This window comes from Pseudopipra pipra, chromosome 6 (assembly GCF_036250125.1).
Source record: "Pseudopipra pipra isolate bDixPip1 chromosome 6, bDixPip1.hap1, whole genome shotgun sequence".
NCBI classification, from domain to species: Eukaryota; Metazoa; Chordata; class Aves; order Passeriformes; family Pipridae; genus Pseudopipra; species Pseudopipra pipra.
Genome location: NC_087554.1, coordinates 26,425,176 through 26,451,878, shown reverse-complemented (window position 1 = coordinate 26,451,878; position 26,703 = coordinate 26,425,176). Strand labels below are relative to the sequence as shown.

Below are 26,703 nucleotides of genomic sequence, written 5' to 3'. Positions count from 1 at the left end.
CCTCGTGTCTCAGGGAGTCCCAGTGCTGCGACTGTGTGTAACTAATCACTGTTGTAATACATTCTACACAGAAAACAGCCAGCTGAGGAGCAGAGTTCATCAGTGTGTGCAATACTGTGCATTTGTGATAACCCCACTAAATCTAAAGGAAGTGTAGCCCTACAGTTATGACAGTTTCTTTAGAGCTGTTTTCTAACCTGCATGTTAGATAAATTGCCACCTGAAGTCACTTCAAAATAAGCTATGTTTGCAGACTTTTGTTTGCACAGCTTACGTTTAGAACACCTTAAAAAAACGGGGGGGTAGATAGCACAAAACCAAAAGGACAGTTGAAAAACAAACTGCCCTTAACATGCCTGTCTTTTAGTACCACACATTATCATGAGTGAAAATGAACTAACTCTTTTAAATTTAGTATGAACTAACTCTTCTTAGTTTAAGAAACTTTTGATGTAAAACTTCCCAAGGCTTCCCCTGAGGCTTCATAAGATAGTAACATGTAAGGATTGGGGAGGGTGAGAAAAGAGGAAAAAGGAAATGGTATAAATCTGGAAAGGCTTTTCTTAACCGCTCAGATCAGCATTTCCGATGTAAGAGACAAACTAAGTAGAAAAAACCCCACATTTATTTTTAATGGATATTTCCAAAATTGAGGTAACATCTGTCTAAAGATAGTATGAATTTCTTCATGTAAACACAGAAATCCCTCCCATTGTGAGGAATCTTCATTCCCATTGCTCAGCACCTCCATACCTTGTGTATTAGCTTATATACCTTAAATCAATATAAAATCTGCTCTGTTCAGGTGAACTCGTCTCTCCTTTGCTTTCCTAATTTCTGTTAAGAAATTAGGAATGTTAATGGGCTTAAGATGCTGATAGCATGCCCCACATTATGTTTGCAATATATGAGAGCCTCTTTCAACAGTTTCTTTGGATTGCGTAGTTGTAGTAGGTGTTTACATTCTTGTTTTTTAATAATCCTGCTCTTTAGTTCTTGGCTTTATTGTACTAAGGTATATGATCCATTTCAGAGCTGTGGCTGTGTTCAGTTCTGTAACCTTACCCAGTCTTTTCCATGTATGACTGATAGGAAGCGGGTTTCCACTGTCCCTGTTATATCTGGTGACTACTCTATTCATGAATACTTAGCAGGTGCATATGTTTGAATTCGAGGGATGTTTCTTATGTGACCTACTCGTAATTTGTATACAGAAATCTGGTGCTCAAAGCCAGATAATTGCCTAGGTACAAGCATTTTTCTCATATTTTGGATACCTTCTTGGAAGTTTTCCTTTATGCTTCTTCCTGGGTACTTCAGTTGGGCCAAAGCCATCTTTGATGGGTCTTTGATGTTGCCTTCCAAAAGAGAATTAAGTAACAAACTTGCATAGGTTTGGAATTACAGTTTGTTAACTTCCTCTCTGTCCATTTCTTGTGTTTTCACTTTCCAGGAAATAGTTACCAAACCCCTCTAGTGATGAGAGTCACAATCAGTATGCCAGTGCTTGCTGTCGTTAGATTTACTGGAAAGCTCTTGTGACTCCATGCAATGCTGATTCCTCTTCATAAATCACCTTGTACCCCAGTGTGTGGTCCAGGGGTGGGAAAGAGAGGGACTTTGAGCTATCGCAGTTGTTCTGAGTCTGTCTAGTAGCCTGCTGTTGCTGTGTCAGTCTTCCCCTTGGACTCTTACTGTCATTTCTCTACTCCCAGATATTGAATCCTGCCTGTGCTGATGTGAGCATGCACTATTACATCCTCGTATGAGCCAACTGCAGTAAACTTTGTATCTTCATGTCTGTTGAATTTATTTTATTAGATGCGTAGCTAAATAGACTTCTGAAGATGTGTGACAGGAGACAAAACTAGCACAAGAAGTAGCACAAATATACCATGAGGAAGGACTTGTCCTTTTCAGCAGCAGTTGTGGTGATTTGTTTCCACCGTTTCTGGTCCTCACATGAGTAAGCCGGAGTTCACATCTGTTTTCCACAGCTACATACTCCAGCCTTGTGATTCCCACTCTGTTGTTTCAGCACACCGCCAGTTTTACCAGGTGATGAAACACATCACAAAACTCACTTGGAGTGGAGACACAGTGGTTTGTTTTCATCTTGATCAGCATCTTAATGAGTACAGACAGCTAGGCCAACAAGAAGGGGCTCTGGAGGGACAGGAATAAACATGTGAAGCAGTTGTTACTCAAGCCAGTGTTACTGATAAAGAATTGCCAGCTAAGTAAGAGCATGTTTTTGGTCTGTTTTTGAGATCCCTTCACATTATCCAGTGTGGCCCAAGCTTTGACCTGTGCTTTTTAGCACTGCTGAGTATCAGTGAAAGGCTATTGTCAGGTCTTTCTGCTCTCGCCTTTTATATGGAGGAGCAGATGTTCGGTGAGTATGAACTTAATTTGTGCCAGCTCCAGACCATAAGTCACACTGGCAGCAGCTGAAGGACACGCTTATGTGCTAGGCTTGACTCTGGCATGTATGTACAGTAAGACTACTTTTCTCACTTGTCAGCAGGTTCCAAATGATACATGCTAGCCATCTGCATCTTGCCCAGTGAATCTACATCTGGAAATAAAAAGACCCCAGAATGCCTTATCCATAGTAGACTCCTACTGTGGATGTTTTCTAGCATTTTTTGACATGTGTAGAAATGTGTATATCCGGGGTATGACATGGCATACAAGGACTGTGCCTCTATCATGTACCCAGATGTTTAGAACTTCAAACACTGGGATTTTAGAATATTGGGAGGCTCTGTAAAGTAAAAGTAGCATGCAATTAATTTTGGTTCATTAGGAACTGGGGCAGCCAAAGCTTTAGATCTTGTTTACCCTTTACTTAAGTGAACTGCTAGAATTTCCAGGAGGGCACATCCTGTGATCCTATGGCAGTGGATGCTTAATGCATCTAAAATTATTGCTTGTTACCTACTGTATGCAGAATAATGGTCTGCATACTATAGGAAACAATTATCATGGCTAGGCTTCGCAAACAAAGATTTGGGGAGGGCTCTACCCATGATTGTTACAAGTGCACTGGTGACTAAAAAGGCCAATACGAGATAGACACGTCCAGTTGCAGAAGGCACAGCAGAAAGACTCCTTAGGTGGTATACTCTGCAAGACATGATTCTTTCTGCGTTGTCTTTTCTCCTCAAGAGTGATCCTGCGTGTGTTCTCAAAGGAAGCAGCAGCGTTATAGATGGTGTGTCTCCAGACCTCCTGATTAGAGGCCAGAGTAGACCAGTTATGCTGATCAATATGGCCAAGGCTGAGATGTTGTTTCAGGGAGTCCTTGTATCTTCTCTTTGGGGCTCCTCTCTTGTGGCAGCCGGTGGCAAGTTCACCATAAAGCAAGATCTTAGGGAGGCGGTGGTCCTTCATCCTGGAGACGTGCTCTGCCCATCGCAGCTGTGTCCTCAGCAACATGGCCTCAATACTTGTGATTGCTGCTTGTTCTAGAACAGATGTATTGGTCACATAATCTGACCAGTGGATGTTTAGGCTTGTACAGAGGCAGCGTTGATTATATGCCTTTGCTAACCTGTTGTCTATCTCTCCATCAATCTTACCATCCAGGGAGTGAGGTTACTTAGGTAATTCAAGTGGTGGACTGATTTGAGCTCTTGATTCGCCAATGGTGATGTGGGGAGGATGGAAGACTTCCTGAGGTGCAGGTTGATAGAGAATTTCTGTCTTCTTTAAACTGACTTCCAGCCTAAAAAGCTCAGCAGTGTCTGCAAAGCAGGATGTTAAAACGCTGCAGAGCTACTTCTGTGTAGGCGACAAGGGCAGCATCATCAGCATAAAGCAGCTCCCGAATAGGACCTCTTAAGGTCTTAATAGGAAACAATTAAATGTAACAACATATAACCATTGGCCTCTATGAATATAGGAAGAGCCAGAATAAAAACTAAGTGGCAAAAATGGCTTAATCTATAAGCAATTTATTTCATTTATGCAAATATTTACAATAAAAAAGGAAATATAACTGACACAAGCAAAGAAAATGTAATTTTTTGTTACTTTGTTGTGTACAGTTGAGCATCTTCAAAGAGCTCTCTTTAAACTGCACTGTCATCTCAGTGTCCCCACTTCTGAGTCAATATATTTTTCTGTATCAAAAGGACACTGATATAATTGTGGCAAATTGCAGGTTTTACACATGGTTATGTTCATGTGTGTGAGTAACCATGTTAGCACCTTGAAAGTCTTCAGTATAAAATTTAGAGCCCTTTTGCACAGGAAAGAAAGAAAGAAAAGGTTGGAAAAGATTTCAGTCTAAATGTACCAGTCCAGCCGCATTTAGATTCTTTTTTTTTTTTTCTCTGCAAAATTTCATTTTGATTCAGAACAGATGAATGAGTAGCTAGAAAACAGCTTGAGGGTCAGACCTACTAGAATATTCCTGTACTCCCTTCATTAGAAAAGCTGAGGTCCAAAGGTTCAAAGAAGGAAAAATTTGTTTCTTGTTCTAGCTGAGCATAAAGACAAGTATTGATATGAGCTATTCTGATTTCAACCATTTCAGGATTTGGGTGTTCTGACAATTACACAAAAATCCTATACATTGTCACTGCAGGTGATGTGTAGAGTGTTCTTTTTTCAAAGAGAAATATATAGTGAATGTCCTTTGTCTTCCTCATGGGTGGATACAAAGTTTAAATGCAGTATTTCTTTATAGATGCTGTAACTTCTTAATTTTAATTTTGTTTCAGAACCTTGTGTTCAGCAGCCACTGTAAAGCAGTTACTGGCTATTCAGACCATGTCATATATAGAAGGAAATCAGCTACCTCATGTGTACAATGCTGCCAGGTGACTGAGCTGCCGTCCTTCCTGTGCATAGCCAGTCCACGGGTAAGTCCAAGTTAAGTTGTAAATTATGTATTTTCTATTGTGTTTTCAATCTTGTTAGAGTTGTGTCTTAGGAAAAGAATGATCTATTACTTTCTTTTGGTTTGGTAAAATTGTTGTGAGGATATCCTTTTGCTACTGTATTCAATAGTGGATTTTTTCGTAGGGGAAGTGACTGGAATGTGTACTGAAGAGAAAAGGAAAGTTGTACGATGCACCCAACAGGAGTTGTTCTGAGATACAGAGATTTCACTTTCTCTCCTAATACCAAAAGCAGTAACATTACAGAAGAGATTGTTAAGTAAATTATTCCCCAGTAATCCAAGGGAGAGATTTAGTAATGATATGAACAGAATGAGGTGATTGGTGAACTCTGATGGCCGAAGTGGGCAGAGGAGCAATGCTTTTTTGGAAAGGATGTTTGTTTTCTCTCGTTGTGTCAGCTTATGCTCCAAAAAGGAAACACCAAATTGCAACATATCAGGATTACTCAAGTTGGCATTTTTCTAAGTCTTTTGCATGTGAAGTGGTACTGCTTAGGGTTGTCCATCATCTAGTAAGTGAATTTTGAAATTAATTTAGCTGAAGTTTCCTAGGCTGACACAAGAGACCTTCATAAGCCTATGGCTATTGTATTCCATGTTGTTGAATGTTGACAAAGCTGGACAAAATGTACTATTATTACCAGATCATCCAGATGTTGTATTCTTTAGTCACTATTGAAGGTACTTCTGTAGGCATCATCAAATGATGTGCAGTTATACTTTCACATCTGGAGATGAGTGGATGGCAAGTAGGACGTTGTGTTTCTTGCCTACATGCAGCTGCTCAATATGAATTCATCTGTGCCAACAGCTCTAGGGGCCAAGAATCCAACTGAACTGCTCAAAGTCAAATACCACCTCCCAGTTACAACATACTACCTGGTTTGAGAACAACAGGTTATTCTGAGACTAAATTGTGAAACCCACTTCACCTTCAGATTCCTTTGATATGTCACTCTTTGTACCTAAATACGCATCACGGATGAAGAATATGTTGAATTCTTCAAGCAGGAAGGGAGGAGAGGGGCTTAGAAGGCTACATATGAAGGGGAGGGGAAAGGTGAGGAGAGATCATATCTGACAGTATTCTAATGAATAAAAGTTACCTGTTTTGGCTTGGCTGGTATATAAAAATGATTAAGTGTAGACATGGGATTTTGTTCCTAGGAATACAAAGACTTTATTTTATGCTTGTTAGAAACTTTTGGCAGAAGTGTAGAAGACTTGAAACAGCAGAAAGAGCACATACGTTCTCAGAAACTATAGCCTTCTGTTGTTGTTTGACCTGTGATGAATTTTGAGAAGTTAATGGAGCGAATGATAGAAATAGGAGTGTATGTTTATGCAGCAGCTGGGGGTGGGAGTCAGTGTTTTCTTTCTATGCAGGCAATTTTCCTGAGTACTGACAGATCTAAATCATAGAAAAAGTAATTTGGAGGATGGATCTTGCATGCTCATTAAGAAGCTAATTCATTCCTTTTCAAGTATAATTGTTTGGTTTAGTTTCAGTCGATCTCTGCCACTCTGGAATATTGTATTGAGAAGTAATTTTGGGCATCTCACAATGTTTGAAAGGCTAACTTTGCATGGGGATAAATGCAGGAAGCATTTTACAATTGCCCTAACTAAACTAAGTAAGGTGGCAATGCATCCATGTATCACTAACATTATATTTTTGATGTATTTCTGAACCATGACTTTTGCAATTAATCAGTTTGACAATAATATGTTGACATAGGAAGGTTTAGTGTACTAAGGACTACCTTACCTTTTGTTATGAGTAGAACCACACCAAAAAAACTCCATGGGGAAAAAAACTTTGAAAAACTGCACCACAACAAAAAGGAGAGGGAGGAGAGTGAACAAGCCTGAATGAAAGATTTTTTTTTTTTTGGTCTGTTTCAGAAAAGTGTTGGGTTTTTTTGTATGGCCACGTAAAAGATACAGGACTCTGCTCTAGAAATGTGTGTCTGCATTTAAAAAGAAGTGATAGTCTTGTGTCCTCAGATGTCAGTGAGTGTTACACAGGTTACGTAGGAAGACTAGTTCTTGTTAATGTAGAAATTGCACTGAGGCACACAGATTTTGTATAGAGATTGTCTCCTACTACCTCTTCCTTTAGGTGAGGCATTACTGAAACATAGCTTGTAGAATCTTATGAAGTGACTTTGTTTTTCTTGTGAAAATCTTGGTGTGTGAATCTCCATATTGATTTCAGTAGATAAGGCATATTTCTGTGTCAAAAATTAGTCTGCTCTGTTTTGTGTGTAGTGGCTGCCTGTCCTAGGGCTGTCCTGGAAATCAATATAGCAAGTTGTCTGTGCTTGAAAGAGTACTTGTTCCAATCTATTCAGTGTAGAAATATGAACTGAAATATGATGGTGAATAGTGCCTCTTAAAGAACCTAAGTCTGTACCATCATCTGCAGTATACAGCAATATTCAGGTGACAGAATTTGCCTGCATTTTGAATTTTTTGCATTTTGAGAGAGGTTTTGACCTCTCTCACAAAGGTCAGAGCTATGCCTTGAGTGGAAGTGTCAGTACAAGATAGCTACGTACTCTTTTAGGTATGGAAATGTGTACAAAGTCTTAACACAGTTCCTTTCACTTTGCAATGTTTCACGTGGCTGCATGTGTAGACCCATAAGCGTGCCTGGTTTAAAAATAGCTCTTGGCATCTTGCAAAACAATGGTTTTACTGTTACTGTAAATATTTTGTATGCTTTTTCGTTGTTTTTTTTTTCCAATCTGGACTGTCATTGTGCTCATGAATTTGTTTAAACAATTGTTTGCCCTTGCAAAGAGAAATCTCTGTGAGATTAATTTATTCCTATGAGAAGAGCTCCTGTAAAACAAGTCTGGATCACAGGTTTCCACCTAGATCTTTTTTAATACCTGTTACTTTCAGTTAGCTCAAAGATAAATGTTCAGAGGGGTACAGCCAGGCAGTCCTGAAGTATGGGTTGCTCCCTCCACCCTACACTTCTAAACTGCAATATTTAAAACTGGTGATATTTAAACTATTTATTGCTTATAATTTAGTTAAGCTGTTAAAATGTTTTCATTTGCATGATATAATGCGTAGCAGTTATATCACACTAGAGTAAGCCGGAACAAAAATCTAAACCCTCTTCAAATACATAGAAGCTTTTCATCTGGTTCTTTTACTGTGTTTAACGTTTCAGTTGTTCCATTATCACACTAATTCCCACCCTACTTAATTCTGCACAAACTCTACTGCCTGCTGTTCACCATCAAACTCCACAACCTCCTGTACTGTTTCTTCCTATGCAGCCCCAGAGCCTTTTTTCAAGTATGAAAACTTTCACAAGATTGATTTCCTCTGTTCATTTTTGTTTGTTACATTGCTTTTCCTAAATATGTCATTTTGCACACTGTTAGGATTCATGACAATGTTTTTAACTTACATGACTTCACATGGAGGATTTTTTTTTCATTGTACTTCTGAAATAAAAGCAGCAATGTCTTCTAGAGTAGTGATAATTTTCTTCTTATATTGATGAAGAAATTGTCACAGCATTTTGAATTTCTTTGTTACAAGCCTATGCTGCAAGGTTAATTGCCTAATAGTAAAATTTTAGGCTAATTATCTAATAGTAAAATTTTAGTTTCATTTCTATGTGAGTTTACAACACATTATTAAGTGTCTAGATAGTATGTAAAAGTTTCTACTAGCTTCCTTTTGTAAACTCGGTTATAAATAGATTATGTAAATACACCAGAATGTTGGCCCAAAACAGACTTATGTTCAGAAAAGATAGAAGTTGGTAATCTGCAGGGGTTTTTTTGAGAGAGATTCTTCGGCTAGATAGTGAATTGTTCTGCATTTGTTTGTGTGAAAGTATTGAAACTGTGTTTACTTTGGATCATATGATTTAACTCTTGGTGAAATACCTGAAGAAAAACCTAGCAGAGCAGTCTGTCCTGCTATCTACCATGGCTCAGTTTTGCTTCTGATTGTTGTCCCTTACCATGGTAAGGCAACATAAGAGAAAGCTGTAGATTGTACAACACACAGCCTCGTCTGCTGGAACAGACTTTACTCGAGGACCTTACGGCCATTGGCATCCAGCTGTTTGGCTAATGTGGACCTTCCAGTCTGTACAGATTTGGGTGGATGGGACAGAACAGGGGGGAGTTAAACTGATGGAGTCATTCCAGAAGAGCTCACATGGCATGAAATCACAGTTCCTATGTTTGTAACACTGGTCTGTCCAGCTGGGTTGTATATACTAAAACAGGTAATAGAGCATAGGATTCATAGAATGCCACAAGAAAAAGAGCACTTCTGTTCAAAACAGCTGTAAAGCCCAAGAAATGTGCTGTTCCAAAACAGAGCTGTTTTTCTGTTTGTTTTTTTCCTTTCTAATTTCTGTTAAGGATATGTAAATCCCATCTCAGCTAATGAGATAAATACTTGAATGTGAAGGGCAAAACTAAAAATAAACAAATAAATAAAAGAAATCTTGGCAAAAGGAGAGGTGCAGCAAGGATATTACTCTTTTACTTTCAGCTTTGCACTCAGTTGTGTAACAACCGGCACAGTTTATTAACAGGTAAGTATTCTGTACCTGGTTTTTCTTATGGTGTTTTTTGTGCTGTGGAGAGATGTTGCATCTTCGCTTGTTTTAAGCTCAGCCAAAGATTGTGTTTCCATTTGTACATTTCAGTAATGATTTGACTTCTAAAATTTGATCCAGTGGTAAGGTACCTGAACTGGGGATTTGGGGATGAGGGGAAATCTGAACAAGACTATTGATTATCATTATTTTACTTGTAGGTAACAGCTGTGCCACTGGAGTTCTACTGCAATGACCGAAGTGCAGAATACGAGCGCAGGGCACTAAGGGAAGGAGGAAGTCTTGAAGCAAAGCAGTGTGTACTCCATGGATCCCCTGAGCTAGCAGCTGACTGGTTGAAGCAATGCTCCCAATTCTTCCCAGAGCATCCAGGAGGACTGTTAGGGATCAGGCCTCAGAATGGCTGGTCTTTTATCAGGATACCAGGTAAATTTGAAGGTTGTCATGGAAGATGAGATAAAAAAGGACATCTGCTCTTTGGGGGCAATTTATGCTTGGTTATGCTAAGCTTATGGGCTTTTTGAGGGATTGGGGGTGGCTGTGTGTTTGTTTTCCCTTCTGAGTGAAAGTTAGCCCTGCTGTCTTACAGTAGACTGTGATTTTGCATCCTCTATCTGAGGTAAAGCTGTTGATGGTTACCGAAAAAGTCTAGTACAGGCTTTTCTAATGCTTACAAGCATCTCTTTGCAGCCATCCAAATTACTATAGACAGACTTGCTTACTAGACTTGCACAGCCTGCTCTCACAACCAAATACTATTTTGAGGTTGGAAATAAGAAGGTTGCAGGAAAAGTTACAATCATACCTTGCCTCTTAGTGTGTTGAAAGAACTTCATATTGTCCTGAGAGATCTTCACTGGTCTACCTAGTGAAAAGATTAAAATTACTTGTAGCAGTCTACCATGAGAAGGATGGATTTGAGGACCAAGGTCAGAAGAAATTGTCTGAAAAACAAGTCATGAGGGATTTACTGAATTTCAGTTGGAATAAAGAAGACTTATTCATATTTCCTGGTAAAGTGGGAAAAAGTACGATTGTACCAGTAAAGTAAATGTACTTAATTTTTTCCTAGAATAACACTTAAGTAATCCAAGATCTCCTAGAATTTCATTGCCGAGTACTGCAGTGACTTTCATTGGCCGGACATGCTCTAGCTGTCGGAAGATGGTCCTGAGCAGCGAGCAGAGTTCTGCACAAAGTGCTAGAGATCTGACAGACAGCCAAAAGGAAAAACAGCTTACGCTGCCAGATGCGAAGTTATTCCCAGACCCTTTTGGGTCAAGGATGTTTGGCAGGGGAAGTTAGTACAGTAAAAGGAAAATGGCCTTTTGCTTGCTACAGTCCAGTTTAAGAAAGTACCTCGTAAGTGGAGTTATTTGAAGCACATGCATGTTTGTATCTATGTAATGGAGAAACCGTTTTTCATGAGCTTGCATTAGCTTAATAGTTCAGTAATAGTTGATGACTTTATGGTTTCTTCAGAAATTCTTTTAATTGTTTGTTAATTACTAGAAAACAGAAGATTAATCTCTGTAGCAGTAAAAAGGGAAATATTGAAGGGATAAATTAAAGGAGAAGGCATGGATAGAGATGAAGCAAAGTAGCAGTGCAGAATAGACACAGGGCTGCATTCTCTTGAAAAGACTTCCATTTTAAGCCGATGAACCTTGTTACCAGCAAAAATTTTTAGAGGAATAAAGATGGGATGCAAGAAGCTTACAGGAGTGAGTGCATAGGTGCAAGGTTAGGCAAATTGTTGTCAAAGTACAACCGAATTTGGTTGAGAAGGTGGTTGGGATGTGTTATGTAAAGCTGGCTTAATTTGGGAAGTGTTGGAGCTAATGATGGGTTGAAAAAGTAGTTTTGTACGCTGTGTTTTAATTAGGTGGAAAGTAGCATTCAAATCCAAACTTACTCTAAGAAGAGAGGGCACAAACCACAACAGGACAGCTGTTTATACATGCAGAAGTAGGCACAGTGCCTTACAGAAAGTGACTGATGTGCTGAAGGAGCCATTTGCAAGGCTAAAGTCTAGCAAGTGTCAATTGGAATGGTAGCTGTGAAGCTCTATGGAAAATAGGTGACGAGATGAAAAGGGGATACTTCCCTCTCCTAAACCCTGATCTCTTCTCTCCCAGACTCGATGTTCCCAGTACCCTGGCAGCAGGCTCGGCTGTGATCACTGTGGGAATCTCTTGAGGCTTTTCCTGTTCTTTGAAAGAAAAATGGTCCTGGATTAAATGGCAGGAAGTGTCTGAGTCCTTTTAGTATCGATAAAAAGCACCGGCCTCGCTGGCTGTTTACTGTGAGAGCCAGCTAGCTCCTCACTGACCCCATTGTGCCGTGCAGACTGTCGGGAGGGGAACCAGGGGTGTCAACTGGAACCCAGGCTTTATCTCTCTTTCCTCTGCCTTTTGCATGTCCAGAGGCACTTTTTCTCATTCTCCAGAGAGCGCTTAGCCCAGATACAGTCATGGGCTAGAACTCCTGACAAGGGTTATTCTGAGTCATAATCATTTGTAACTATTCTTCCCAGGCCCACTGTATCCCCTTGTAGATAATTTATGTCCATATCCCTGCGTGGCTGGAGGTAGGGTTGTGGGGTATTTTTTCAGACTGAAAGCTGTTCAGTATGATTTGAAAGTTACTTTCTTTTTGGTCTGGTTGCTTTTTCTTGTTTGTTTCATACAGTGCTGAAGAACCCAAAAATTGTGTCCTAGGGAGAGCTCTTTGTTGTGTAGTACAGGAACTCTGTCTCCTGACTGACTTAAAATTTTAGAAGTTCCTTTGATGCTATTAAAAAAAAAAAAAAAAAGACCAAAAAAACCCACCAAACCAATCAACAAAAAACCCCCAACCAAACCAAACCAATGAACAAAATAAATCATTGTCATTGTCACTGGAAGTTGTTGGCGATCATTAAAAATAAAAAATGTAGAATTGCAAATTTTGGATATTCTGTTTTAAAAAGTAGGTTGCCTTTTTCTTCACACAAGGTAAAAGAAAATTATAAATAGAAGTGAGACAAACTAGAGGTGGAAGGCACTTCTTTTTTTCCTCTTTTGAATAATTGTGGTGTTTTCTGAAGATGGCATGAATAATTTACATTTTCCATTACTACTTTTCAGGACATGTCCTTTGAAGCACTAGGTGGCAGGCTTTCAGCATGCAAAAATATTTGATCTTGGAAAACACAATGGCATCAGGATAGCACGCTTAAAAGTGCCAGTTTAAAGACAAATGGTTTTCTCTTCCAGAGACGATAAATCTGGTTTTGGTAGTATCGATTTGCATTGCTAAAAAAACCCCAATAACTTTCTCACCAGTGCAGTCTGCTCTGCTACTGAGATATTGGATGAGTTTATGAACTGTTAAAAAGTTGCTAACTTTTCAGACCATCTGCAAATAAGTTCTTTACTTGTAATTTGCATTTCGTTGCTATTTAAAAATAGTAACTTACACAATGGAGACCTCAGGAGCCAGCAGCAAAGGACACGCATCATTTCCAGTTAGCAAGCTTAATTCTACCTATTCATGCCTTTGTGAGAAAAACAGTAGCATTTTTCTTTTGGAAACTTGCTAATATGTTAATCTGATCCTGTTGAGACTGACTTTTGAACAGATCCTATTTGTTCTCTGAGTTTCTTCCAGTCAGATGGCTTTTGGTTAATAACCATGTTAGTTTGTCATGTATATCTAGACTTTTCATGTAGCTTCGCTCAGTTTAATTCATTCTGAAATAGCAAGCTGACCAATTAGAATAAAAGCAGAATGTCATGGCTGTATGGATTTAAAGGAAATAATAACATTTTGTATAATGAGTAAACATTGCTACTGTGCAGTTTTTTGCTTCCATAGATGTGTTTTAAAACCAAATAACCCAAAGTCATTTCTATTTTGCTTAACTGCCTAAGTCCAAAATCTGGTTTTCCTTAAAAGAATGCATGAAACTATTAGCGATTTATATGTAAATGAGACCAAATCCTGTCCTAGAGATGAGTGCACCATTATATGTTATTCTGCACTTAGAACAAATGCCAGCCTGATGTGTGGGCTTGAGTTTTCCTTACAGTATCTTCTTGGCTTGGCTCTCCAGCTAATGGATTCCCTAAGGTAGTTGCTAATTGGAGAAAAAACAGTGACTAGATAGGCAGAGAAGCAAGAAAGAGCAGACCTCTCTAGTCTTGAGTTGTTAGCTAGTGACTTGCAGGTGCATGGCTGTAAAACTACCAAAGGAGAGAGCATTCAAAGCATTGAATTATAGTGCAAATGGAGTAGCTACTAATTTTAAATGATACTCAAACTCACATTTTTTTTAATTTCAGAATGGAGACTGTAGGCTGCATCTTCTAATGTCCTAATGTAGATCCCACTAATTCCATCATTAAGTCTGTTATTTATATTTAAGCTAAAGGATATTTTTGAAAGAGAACATGATTAATATACTAAAGTGATAAGAATCCACCATCTTTCTGGGTAGAAGCGACTAGTGCTGACTAATTTTTCTTCACTATTGGAAGAATAAGAGAGAAGCGTACCTTGTTTTTACAGCTTCAGCAAGTCACTGGATACTGTGCCTTTCTCTGCTATTATAAAGTTCTCTTCTGTTTTTAAAAACCTTTGTCCAAAAGAAGAACCTTGAGTAGTGCCAGTTGCTCCACGAATAATTGAAATTATGCCATATCACAGCACAGCACATCACTTGGGTACTTTGTTCCACGCCATGCTTGTAAAATCTTTTTAGGAGTGCTGTCGAGTGATCTGTACTCCTCTATTCCACTAGTATGAACCTGTATTAAAATACATGGTGGTCAAGTGAAAGAATTTTTGTATGTAACTTTTTTTTTTGATTGGGACATTGGGCAAGACAGTTAACTGCCTTAGAGAAAGCTGAATTTTCTTCAGCCCATAAGTTAATTTGTTCTGTGCAGCAAGAAGTGTGCAGAAGTGCTACCTGCTAGACATGTTGAAAATACTTGGGTTCTGTACTAGCCTGCACCATCTGCAGTTACCAGCTTTCCGTTTTGGCTGTAAACCTAAGTTCAGACATCCAAAAGAATAAAGAAGCATCAATGGCCTTTCCAACAGATAATTTTTTGGAAGAAAGTTTCTCTTCATCCTCTTTCAACAGCAGTGTATTGTTTACTGAAGTTTACGTACAGAATGTACAAACAGGAAGATCTCCTTCCTGAAAAACACTTCATGAGCAGTGCTGAAGTAGAGAGGACATGAAGTGTAAAATCTGAAGTGACTGAAAAGGTTGCCATCTGGAAATATTTCTTAAACAAAACAAAAGAAAAGCAAAAAAACTCCAAAAACCAGAGGGCAGGGAAGAAGAAGAAAAGGCAGTGCTGTGAGGGGATTGTTATTTTACAGTGACCTAGAGAACTGTTTTTCACTTTCTGTGTTGGTGAGGGGTTTGATCTGTGGAGGATAGATCTAAAGATTAGCAGCAGGTAGCAGCAAATGTGCAAAGGACAGCATTTTCACATGTGAAGTGTCAAGGCATATTGAGCTCGTCAGAATAAATCCTTAGATGAGGGAAATGGCTGTCCAAAAGAATGATTCAGTCCATACTTGTGAGGAGATCAATTTGTGATGAGATTTTGCCAGGTGGGTATATTTATATGCTCCTGTTCCAGCAAACAAAAGTTATTGTTAGTGTATGTGTTTGTATATATGTATACATATATCTTATAAGGAGTTTTTATATATATATATATATATATATATATATAAAATAAGCAGTGTGATTTTAAGTGTCTGCCAGGCAGGATATTGCAGTTTTTCCATCACACTTCATTATTTTACGGATTATAATGCAGTGAAATATTAGGAAATCTTAGAACTTGTTGCATGTATCTGATTTTGCTTTATTAGTTACCTGCTTTTCTTCTATGTCTTTTTAGACAAAGAGAGTCTGATCACTGACAGTGGAAAACTTCATGCTCTTGATCTTCTGTTGACACGGCTGAAATCTCAAGGACACAGAGTTCTTATTTATTCCCAGATGACGAGAATGATTGACTTACTAGAGGTAGGAGACCTATAGCTTACAGAAGGCAAATTTTGAAGATGGAGATTTAGCACCGATGTTTTGGAGAAAGTACTGTAATTTGAATGTGGCAAACCTGACATTAAATTGGTGTAACTGTAGAATACCCAGTAAATGCATTAATACAAGAATATAAGAACTGCCATACAAAGCTGGACCTAAGGTCTGGCCTAGTGTTATAGTGTAAAACATTTATACACTGTTATACACTCTATACCAGTGTATAACAACAGATGGTATGGGGAAAATGTACAAGAATAGTGGTGCTTCACAATTAGATGCTCATTCTCCAGCAGTTTGCAGCTCAAGGGCTTTCTGATCTAAATGCACCTCCTCTATATTCAGTTAGTCCAGCACGGATTCTCCATGGAATTGTTCAGTTGCATCTTGACACATTGTTAGATGTTGACATTTGCACTACCCTGTGGCAAGGCGTTGCATGGTTTAATTATTCTCTTTTGCTGGTTTTGAACTGCTTCATTCTATTTTCATTTGATGTTCACATGTCCTTTTAGTGGAAGGAAGAGGGAGAACAGTGATTAGTTCTACACTGTTTATGTTGCTTGTAATTTCACAGACTTTTACTGTTTCCCTCTATCATCCTGTTCCTCTGCAGAAGTTTGGTAAACATTGAGGTTCTCTGGCACATACAATAGGAAATAAATTAAGAATTAAGTCATTACTCATTATTTAAATAGTCAGTCTGCCTCTGAAGAAAAAAAAAATCAGTATTTGATGAGCAGCCATGCCACCAAAGCTAGGGATACTATCTTCTCCACAATAAACTGAAGAGAAAATGTGAGAAGCGTGAATCAATAGCTGCCTAAGTCATGAGTTCTGTATGAACAAGAGTGCATTTTAAGGTCAGCAGTTAATAGTTCAATAACAAATCACAAGCTGAATTTTGTTTTTGCTGCTGTGAGGAAAAACAGAACTTGCATGGTTGCAATTCTGTGTTTTGGCACTTTGCCCAGCATTGCTTTGTATGCCTCTTCTTTTGGCAAACGTTGGACATGCTGTAGGTTTGTTGACACCTGGCATTACACCGTGAAGCTCATAAAGCTGAGTGTTCAGTGCTCCTGTCTCTTCTCTTAGCATTCCATTTTAAAGGCTTGTGAGCACATCATTTTGCTATTCCACCTTCTGAATGTTCAACCTCTTTTGTTGGGTTTATTACCCAAATAAGCCACATACCAAGTCCTCTGTTTTTCTTTCTCCCCACCCAAGTAACAGAAGCTGAAGTTAAGCAAGCTAAAAATCAAGTAAGGACTCAATTTGTAAGAAAATCCTTGCAAAAGTTGTGTATCTGTAGATATTTTTTTTTTCCTTACCTGAGATACCAAAATACATCCCATCTGCCTACTTGAATATGAAAAAACACAAGATGTCTTTTTTTTTTCAGCGTATTTGTACTGCACTGATGTAACTGGTACAATATTATACTGACCTAATCTTTGCAGGGTGGAGAGCACAAAGCACGTTGTTTACAAACTTTGTTTGATGTAGCTTCAGCTGAAGAGCTTCTGCTTAGTTCAGCCATTATAAAATAACAGATATAAATACGAAGAGGAGAATTATTTTCTTTCAACAGAAGAGGATTAAAGCATAATTTCAGTACTGTTGCTGATGTGTATTTCATACTTTTTAAGATTTTGTTTTTCTCGATGTGATTGTTTTCTCCTACAAGAGTAATTGTCCATGATTTCGGTGGCAGTTAGATTGCATTCATGAGATGAGAGGTCAAATTATATTCTGCATGATGTAAAATGTATTCGTTATATTCTACATAAAGTTTATTAGTTGTGTTAAGGCATAAGAGTGCTTAATTTGGACTATGAAATAACATGAAGGGAAAACATTGAATAGTTTCTGAGAAAGTATCAGTGTGGAAGCCCAAAGAGCACTGGCTTTAGGAGCACTGCATTCTTACAGTACTCAGGTTGTCATGTGTTGTTCATTTCCTGTATAGATACTCTGTTGGAAGGGCCACTTTCATTATTTTTCCTAGATTGATGCTTCTGGTTGCTTGATGACCCCTTACACTAAACAAGATTGGCAGGTAGATTTTTCAAGCAGGTCTAATATAAGGATCTCTGTATGAAACTGAAGTCTCCCTGGGAGGCTTCCCCCACACCACTCCATCACTCCTTGTGGGAACTAGAAAAATGAGCAGTCATCAAGTGCCTTCCACAATTACAGTAGAGACCAGATATATTACTCATTAAATAGTTTCTTTGCTATCAGAGTTCTCTCTTTAGATAAAAGCATCCCATTTCTGTGAGTGATCAAAGCACTGAACTGCTGAGAAGTGTAGTATGAATGTGGCCTTTTTTTTTTCCTTTTTTCTGAATTGAAAGATTGTACTGTTAATATTTGGGAAAGTACTGGACAAAACCAGTTCCCCAAAAAAGGATGTATCATATGAGCACTGTTAAACTACTGTGAAGTATCTGTCTTGATCAAAGAAAGGTGTATGGAGGCAGACCAGAACCTGTTATAAGATTAGCTAAAGGCTAAGGTACTAAGCTAGTTTGCAGAGCTGGGGAAACAGTCTGTGAATGCCAGTATTGCAGGTGTAGAATAGCTTATTCTTTTGTATTTTGTGCCTTAGTGGAAATGTCTGAAGTCTGGAATAAGGATAAATGCATCTGATGGAATGAAAGAAATTGTTTTCTATTTGTGCTGGTTTGTTTAGGAGACAGATAATGAAGAGCAGGTTAATAGATGAGGGAAGACTAAATCAAGACATTCAAAGGTTGAATTATCATAGAGGCAGATAAAGACAGTAACAAAGAAATGAAAGGAAAAGGTCCTTGTGATAACAGAAAAAAGATGGATCAAATCTGGAGAAAAAGTGACATAGTGCCTAACTGACAACTGTATCTCTCTGGTTTTAGTTGGTGACTGAAACCTGTCATAAAAATTGAATAAATTAATAGTAAATTAGGGCTTGTTTGTCTGCATGATGAAGTAGCTGTTTTCTGCTTTGAACTTCTATTGTTGTACTAGTATTGAAAGCATACTAGCCATGAGCTCTGTTTTGTAAGGTTAATTAAAGTGTGGCTTTGGCCATTTCCACACTATTTTATTTACCTGATTTTCTCTCTCATCTGCCTTACAGTGAAGTTTGCTTCCACTACTGCAGTGTTTTTCTCAGGTTCCTTATAGTACAGCAGCTCTTTCACCATTTCTGCAGTAGTGAAGCAGAACAAAAAAGGATCAGGAGCCCTGAAGGATAGGTGAAAAGGAGAACTGAGCATGGTACTGTCAGGTTTACTGGACTAGAAGCACTGCCATGTCTTCTCACAGCACATCAGTTCTGTGTCTGCTGAACATGGTGGCTTGGAGCACGATGAATCCAATACTTGGTGCTGAAGCACCAGCTGCTCCTTTCTGTCTTCATTTGCATTCACAGCATCTTAAAAAAACCAGTAGGGTTAAACCTAACTAATGTAACCAGTAGGTGTTGCATCTCCTCAGCCAAGCAAGGATCACATTGTTCAAATACCCCAGAGGGTATTTTTCTGGAGAAACTCCCTGGATATTTGTATAGCTTTTAGGTCTTTGTGTGCATGAAAAAAGTCTCTCGTTGGAAAAACCTTTTGCCTATAGCAAAGTTGATGCCATTTGACTTGTGTCTCAGGCAATGGTTTCAGTTCTGCTGCTTGGCATGAGCTCTGGGCTGACACGCTAGTGTAATATTCAAAGTGTTCTTGTATGTGGTGAGATTTACAGGCTCTTTACTGGTGAGATAAAGCCTGGACAGACATTAGATTACAACACTGAGGTTTTAAAAACACTACTCAAATGGTATAAAATCAGCAGGGAGCGGGTGCAGTTGGTTTGTTTGGAAAGGTTTGCTTGCACAGTGTAAGCTTGAGATTTAGTAAAAATTTATGCTCTGTGAAAACAAACTTCCCGTTTTAATGGTTTTTGTTTACCTATTTGTTTATAGGAAAAGGCATGTACCATCACATTGTGTGCAGTGCAGCAAACATATCCCCAACTCTGAGCTCATGTTGCAATTTCTCTCTTACATGAAATGTAAAAGCTGACATATGATAGAATAGCTTTAATTTATGAATTGTGTAATTACCAAGTATTGCTTACAGCACATTTGTTAATGACATTTAGGGAATTTATTATTTTAAGTAGCAATTCTGCTTTTATTGTGTTTTGGGGTTTTTTTCTGGAAGAATCAAGATTGAACAGTTTCGAGAGCAACTGTATTTTTCTGTTATATGTTCTTTGCAGGAATACATGGTTTATAGGAAACATACCTACATGAGATTGGATGGTTCTTCAAAGATTTCTGAACGAAGGGACATGGTAGCAGATTTTCAGAACAGGTAATGTATTTTTACAAGGTGTGTTTGTGCTAAAATGTGCGTACATAGACAGTTGGCATAAGATGTAATGGAAATAAGTGAAATCTGCACTTATCTTTCCTGATATCAAATTGACCTCATTTATCTGAAGCAGTTTCTGTGTGGTTCTGACCAGTAGTCACTGCCGTTGATGTGAATCCAGTTGTATTTAGGAATTTGTTATCTGTGAAAGAGTTCTGGAAACAATTTTAGTGCAGCCACCTACTGTCCTTCTTGCCAATCCAAATAGGCTATTGCTTATAAATAAGCTCAGTAGAGAGGCAGCAAATGTTCACTGGTTATTAAATGCTCTGACAATTGACACTGTAAAGATGAGATTGAAAATCTTGCGTATGCTAAAGTATTGAAAGTGACCTAGTTTTCTGCAAAACAAATGATTTAACCATGTCTTACTAAGAAATCTTAAATTAATATATAAAAGATAAAACAGGGATTTTATTAGCTAGAAAGAAAGATAATGCTTTTCATTTAGTAAACCAAAATGGATTCTGGCAATTTTTATAAGCACATTATGGTGCATTATTTATAATGATTGAGTTGATGGTTATTAAGTTTCCTTTGAGTCATGAGATACGTCTTGATATGATATTACTTTGATATGGTAGTTCACAGTAAGGTTATCCTTCCTGAATATTGAGTGAACTTGTAAGAAGGTCACTTTCCTTTTTCAGAGGAGTTAGGTTCACACAGTTGCTTATTGCAGGGTGAAAGCACCATTCTAGACATCCTTGCGTCAGTGGTCCCAAAGTATCATAGCTGAAGGTAGGAGTTGAGGCCTTTCAGTTCACTGGTTCATGGGGCTTCAAGACCTGAAGGACTGTGTTGCAATGATGAGTCTTCTAGTGAACTCCTCAGAGCAATAAAACTTGAACATGTGCCGGATACCTGAAGTGAGAGGGCCACGCAATACCTTTCTGGCTCTTTCCAGGTGTCAGAAACAAGTTCCCTGCAGGTTATTATGTCCTCCTGGAATCCTGACTCTTCATTCTGTAAGATCCTTTAACCAAATGAAGTGAAAAAAACCTATTTTATTAATGAACAGAATTTGGTTTTATTCATAAATAAAACAACTGAAGAAAAAAAATAATTTCAGCAGGAAATCCCCTTGAAATATAGGTCAGCCAGTCTAAACAAGAATTCCTATTAAAATGTTAGTTTGAGTTCCTCTTATACATGATTTACTTATGAGAAATATTTCCAGGAAAAAAAGCCTGACTGAGACTAAACTATCCTGCAGGATATCCTAGCAAGGTGTAGAAAATATATAGCTATGGGATGATAATTTGTTCTCGTAGTCTGTGGCTCTGTCCACTTTCCTTCCCATATGGCATTTCAAGAAGCGTATCACAGCTGGATGTTCAGGTGACTGCCTATACGCAGGTTCCACTGTTGTTACGACAGTGAAAAGATTTCCTGGCCAAGGATTACCTACAGTACAAATAGGCACCCGTTGACTCCTTTGGCTTTTTATACCTTCAGATAAAGTCTGAAGATTGACAGCTTGGCTTTAGTTCCTCCCAGCTGTCCATAGATCAGTGTAAATTTTTGTATCCTTAGGTTTTAGAATGTCAGAAACCTTCCATTTCTAATTTTAGAGTTCCTGGTGCTTTTTGTGTGTGTGCTAATTCACAGTTTTCATAGTTATTTTGTTGTCTTTTGGCAATTTCTTGGTGGGGGGTGGGGACAGACCAAAATCTTATCTTTAACCAGAATGGGTTCTTTAAGGTCTGTTTCTACGATACAGCCTTGCCCGCTACTTGTGAATGTCTTGAAGTTTGAGTCCTGAGAAAATAGTCAGTTCTACTTGACCTTCAAGGATGTGAATTCCAAACCCCTTAGTTTCGTTGTGTTTGTTGAGTTGTACTAGCATATGCATAACAGCCTGTGATCCTACCCACGCTTCCTCCAGGGAGGGCAAGAAAGACCCTTTAGGGTTGATGAGTGGACTTACGAGGACACTGCCTACACATAGTTAGTTAGAAAAGATATGTCCCACACTGCTCATTCAACAGGCATTTCTGGTGCTTTACTGATTTTACATTTGCTAAGTTTTTCAGACATCGTAATACCAAAAGGATGTGGCATTGCAGACTGTCTTCTCTTAAGCAAGGAGCCTTGCTCTCACTGTTGAAGGGCAGTATGTTAACATCTTTGGAGTCATTACTAGAGTATTGTCTGCTTTGTGTCAGCCTGTTCACAGTTCGATATGGTGTTGAACACTTAAATACTGTTGACCCTCCAGAGTTACTAGTATTGTCTCAACCTTAGCAGAAACTTTGATTTTGCTGTTACCACTTGAGTTTTCATCAGTACTTGGTCGTGCTATGTATAGACCTGTCTCCTTGTTTGTTCTGCTCACAGCACCAAATTTAGAACCAAATTTGCATCATACAGTGTTGACATTTATTTTTATTTTTTTTTATCAGTTGAGCATTGTTAGGGCAAGATTTTTTTAACATCAGGTCAGTTCTGTGAAAAATAAATTGTTCTTTGTCCATGTGAAATCCTAATTACCAGTGTGGGCAAGATAAACAAGCCCTGGTTTGTTTTGATACAGATTAATAAACTGCTACTGCAAATTGAATGTTTGCATGTTCAGACAGTCCTCATTTGTAGATTAACTTCTTTCGTTCTTTCATATGGTTTTTTTCCTTGACCATAAATGAAAAGCACAAAATGTTCTGAAGTGTTCAAGTAATAGAAATAGCCCTAATCATTTCATATGGATCAAAAAAATTACTTTGGTGGTTATTTCTTGCACAAAATAATGGGGTTCAATCTCTTTCCTCTACAGGAATGATATTTTTGTGTTCCTGTTAAGTACAAGAGCTGGAGGCTTGGGCATTAACCTTACAGCTGCAGATACGGTGGGTGAAATTTGGTAACAATTTATGTAGGAAAGTCGGTCTTTTTTGTGTGCAAGTTGGCACTCTCTTGCCCATCCTGATCAATATTTTTAGTATTGCCATTCACAACATGAAATTGCATAGCCTTGATTACTTTGCTATTCTTTACAACATAGTATTATCTTGATAGAGTTGTAGAATATTGGACATTTTGGTACATAGGTTTTGGTTACAGCTGGAAATTTCTTCCTTCTCCCCACCTACTTTAGTCTTAGAGTCTAGAAAGGAGTTGGATGGCTGAAGGGGTCTATAGATGCAAATGACACTTACATGAAACAGCATTCAGTGTATGAATGACTTTTTGCTCCTAAGGTTCATTTACAAAGGCACCAGTGGAATAGGTATCGGTTACCCTTTTTTTCTGTGCACAGAAGAATGAAACAATGCCTCTAAAAGTATGAAGCCATTCGTGGTTGAATATCGGCTGCTCGGGAAGGATAAATTTCTTCCTCCCCAACTCACCAGAGGTATAAAGGCATACCAATTTAGATGAATTGCAAGGCTTTGCACTCCAGAGCAGCTGCCACTAAGCACTACAGAAAAAATACTGATGAACTGTTTATCTTTTCAGTAACTGCTGTTCTTGTGCTTCTGACCCATACCTTGTGTGTGTACAGACTTGAGCCCAAGTCCTTAGTCACACAAAACCAAAGATCTCTGGATCAAAAAATATTACATAATTTTTTTAAAAGTATCCCATCATATCTTGCTGTCACTCAAAGAAATCAGAAGAAAGCAAGTATTTGTAGGATTTTCAGGGTGGAAAAGTTGTCTCCATTGCAGTTGCTTGAACAGAGTTAAAAACCAGATGGAAGCTCAGGCAGGCTCCTTGCATGAGCATTTTTTGTAATTTTCTTAATACTTTTCTGCCTAAAATGTTTTAAAATATTTTTGGTTTGTATATTCATTGTGCATAAAGTACTGTTGGAGTGATAGGGCAATATGAATGTAATGTGGCATTTCAGTTTTTTATAGTAAAAGTACTAGAAGTGTTACACTAGACTAGAATCTAGGTTTGAAAAAAAATGGAGTATTACTTTTTGCATAAAATTCTAATGTGATGGGCTTTTTCTTCTTAAGGTAAGTAACACTAAAATGGGTTCATGTTGTAATTAGTCTGTAATTAATTGCATGAAAGTAATTTAATGTGATGACAAACTTCGGAATTTTGTGCCTTCAAAGCAAGTTTATTGAAGAAGATATTAAAGACATTCTGTGGAAGTTGAAACATTCACAGTGTCAGTTAGTTTGAATTCACCTGAAATGCAGTGGAAAAGTCTTCATAGGACTGGGCAAAGCTGGGTTGATACAACCTACAGTGGGGCTGTAATTCTGTGGAATGTATGATCGAACTTTTATGAGTATATTGGATTTTTGTTAGTTTAATCACCAGGTGCTCTAAAAGTATGTTTTTATTTAATCCTTTTCTGGTGTTCTCTTGCAGGTAATTTTCTATGACAGTGATTGGAACCCAACAGTAGACCAACAAGCCATGGATCGGGCACACAGGCTGGGTCAAACAAAACAAGTCACTGTGTATCGGTTGATATGCAAAGGCACCATTGAGGAGCGCATCTTACAAAGGGCAAAGGAAAAGAGTGAGGTAGGAATAAAGAAATTAGCTGAAACAAGAAGGTACAGAAATGGTATCAGAAACCACATATCAACACGAGTAAAGAAACAGAAAAAGCATCCGAAGGGAGGCAGAAGAAAAGGCAAAAGGGAGTGTATTTGTTCAAATAAACAAATCTGTGTCCCTAATGCAGAAGCATTCCAGTTACATTATATGACCTGGAAAGAAGCTAATTATTACAGTGAAACTGCTCAGGCTTCTTTAAGACTAGAGCTTCGATCTTTGCTGCGTCAGAGTTACTGATTCCTCTCATGTTATACAACAGCTGATTTTTTTTTACAAAAGACATTTGAAAGGTAGTTAAGTGCAAATTATTTGAGGTGTGAGGGTTGCCAGAGAAGCTCAGTGTCCTGCAGCATCAAGCAGTAGGTGTATTAGGAACTTTAAATCTCATGGCACTTCACTGGTAAGAAAAAAGTTAAGGAGATTCACCTTTTTCAGTAGGCATACTGTATACAGCATTCAGATGTTCTGTGTGCTTGGAGTTTCTTTTAGCTTTTGTGTTACTTAGATGCTACTCATGGTGTTGCAGCAACTGAAAGCATTCATATTTCCCTTGTTGAAATTTACTGTTTTCTCTGGGATCCTGCACTAGAGTTGCCTGATCTCAACCTGAAAATTAAGTGCAGTCTTGTTGGTGATCCAGATCATTGAAATTACCTTATGTTAAAGCTTGTTCTCTTCTGCTAAGTTACTACTCTTCTTTGTTGTTTATTTTTTTAAGCATAGTTGTAGTAATAAGAGGTTGAGTGAATTGTTAAACTGTGACACTGACTCAGTACAGAGATACAGTTTTCAATCAAGGAGATGAAAAATGTTGCGCTCTTTAAGAGTGTGATCTGCGTGATCGTCTGTGCAGGTTACTTGAAAAATGAATGGGTAAATTATGCCTGACAGGACTGGTTTTGTTCAGCAGTGTATTAATACTTTTAACATTTATAGTTTGTTTATGCTGCTTCAGAAAAAGTGCAACTTTGCATGAGGGATGGTAATTTTCTGCTTTCTATCTCAGTTGCTCCTCATATTTTATACTCTTAATTATACTCTTAATAAATCTTCCCTGAAATTTTGATACTAACTTCGACAGATAGAGGTATGATAGAGAAATTGGGTCATCTCTGACTTACAGAGATGCATTTGCATGTTTTTTGGGACTGGCTTTCAGCGATGGGTAGTGAGAATGGTTGATGGCTGCTTTGACTGATTTTTCCTTTTATTTTTCTCTTGTTTTTTTCCTTCTAGATCCAACGAATGGTGATTTCAGGTGGCAATTTCAAACCTGACACCTTGAAGCCAAAGGAGGTGGTCAGCCTTCTGCTGGATGATGAGGAGCTAGAAAAAAAATGTATGTGAAATTGGTGTTTCAGCATTTTCCCCATATTTCACTTCATTACCTTATGAAATCTCTGTTTTTATCTCTACAAACACGTTTACTTTCTGATAACAACTTCTGTTTCCTGTCTCTTTTTGCATTGCCAACTCTTGTTAGTACAAGCTCGTTTTATATCACTGTTGAGCTGAATAATGAAGTTGTGCAAAATGAGACCTGATGACGTGATAAAGTTTTTATTGGCACTCATTCAGGATCATTACATTGTTCTTGGATGACAGAGCTTTGACAAGAATTATGTAGGTCTCAACAAGAAAATTATTAGTAAAATGCTGTATTTCATCATATTTTTGAAGCTGTATTAGAGGTATACACTTTTTTGTTGCTTGAGGGAAGAATTTTGCTGTAAGACTTTTTAGTAATTTGGAAACAAGTAGTTTTAATACAGTAGTGTTTTCAGTGTATTTTAGTTGTAATACAACTGACTTTTCTTCCAAGTTCTGTTAGAACCAGAATTTCTTGTAAGATTCATGAAAAAATGTGAAATACCTTTCCAGTGGTGACAGCTTTGTGTTTCTTTTCCAACAGTGCGTCAGCGTCAAGAAGAGAAACGACAGCAGGAAGAAACAAATCGTGTGAAGGAACGTAAACGTAAAAGGGAAAAATATGCTGAAAAGGTACTTTGATGCAGAGGTCACCTGTGTCAGTGATAGAGCCAGAAGAGCTTCAAGATCACTATTACGTGATGCGGAAACATTTTATGCCAAGGCAGTCTAATGAGTAAAGCCTTCTTTCCTTCACCATTGAAAGTCCATCTGTGGCAGTTCCCTACACTTAGGAGGGATATTACAAAATAAATAATGCATAGCTACCTGT

General features: G+C 38.2%; 1 protein-coding gene across 2 annotated transcripts in view; it reads left to right on the top strand.

Annotated features, from left to right (window-relative positions):
* The window catches only part of INO80 (INO80 complex ATPase subunit), an 82,497-nt gene that overhangs the window by 36,252 nt on the left and 19,542 nt on the right, over positions 1-26,703 (top strand). For both annotated transcript variants that reach the window (XM_064658053.1, XM_064658054.1), the window contains exons 25-32: positions 4,731-4,871; positions 9,716-9,941; positions 15,425-15,552; positions 19,825-19,919; positions 22,753-22,825; positions 24,309-24,467; positions 25,740-25,842; positions 26,416-26,504. In XM_064658053.1, the coding sequence (XP_064514123.1) occupies positions 4,731-4,871; positions 9,716-9,941; positions 15,425-15,552; positions 19,825-19,919; positions 22,753-22,825; positions 24,309-24,467; positions 25,740-25,842; positions 26,416-26,504 (1,014 nt within the window). The remainder of the gene's footprint in view (positions 1-4,730; positions 4,872-9,715; positions 9,942-15,424; positions 15,553-19,824; positions 19,920-22,752; positions 22,826-24,308; positions 24,468-25,739; positions 25,843-26,415; positions 26,505-26,703) is intronic.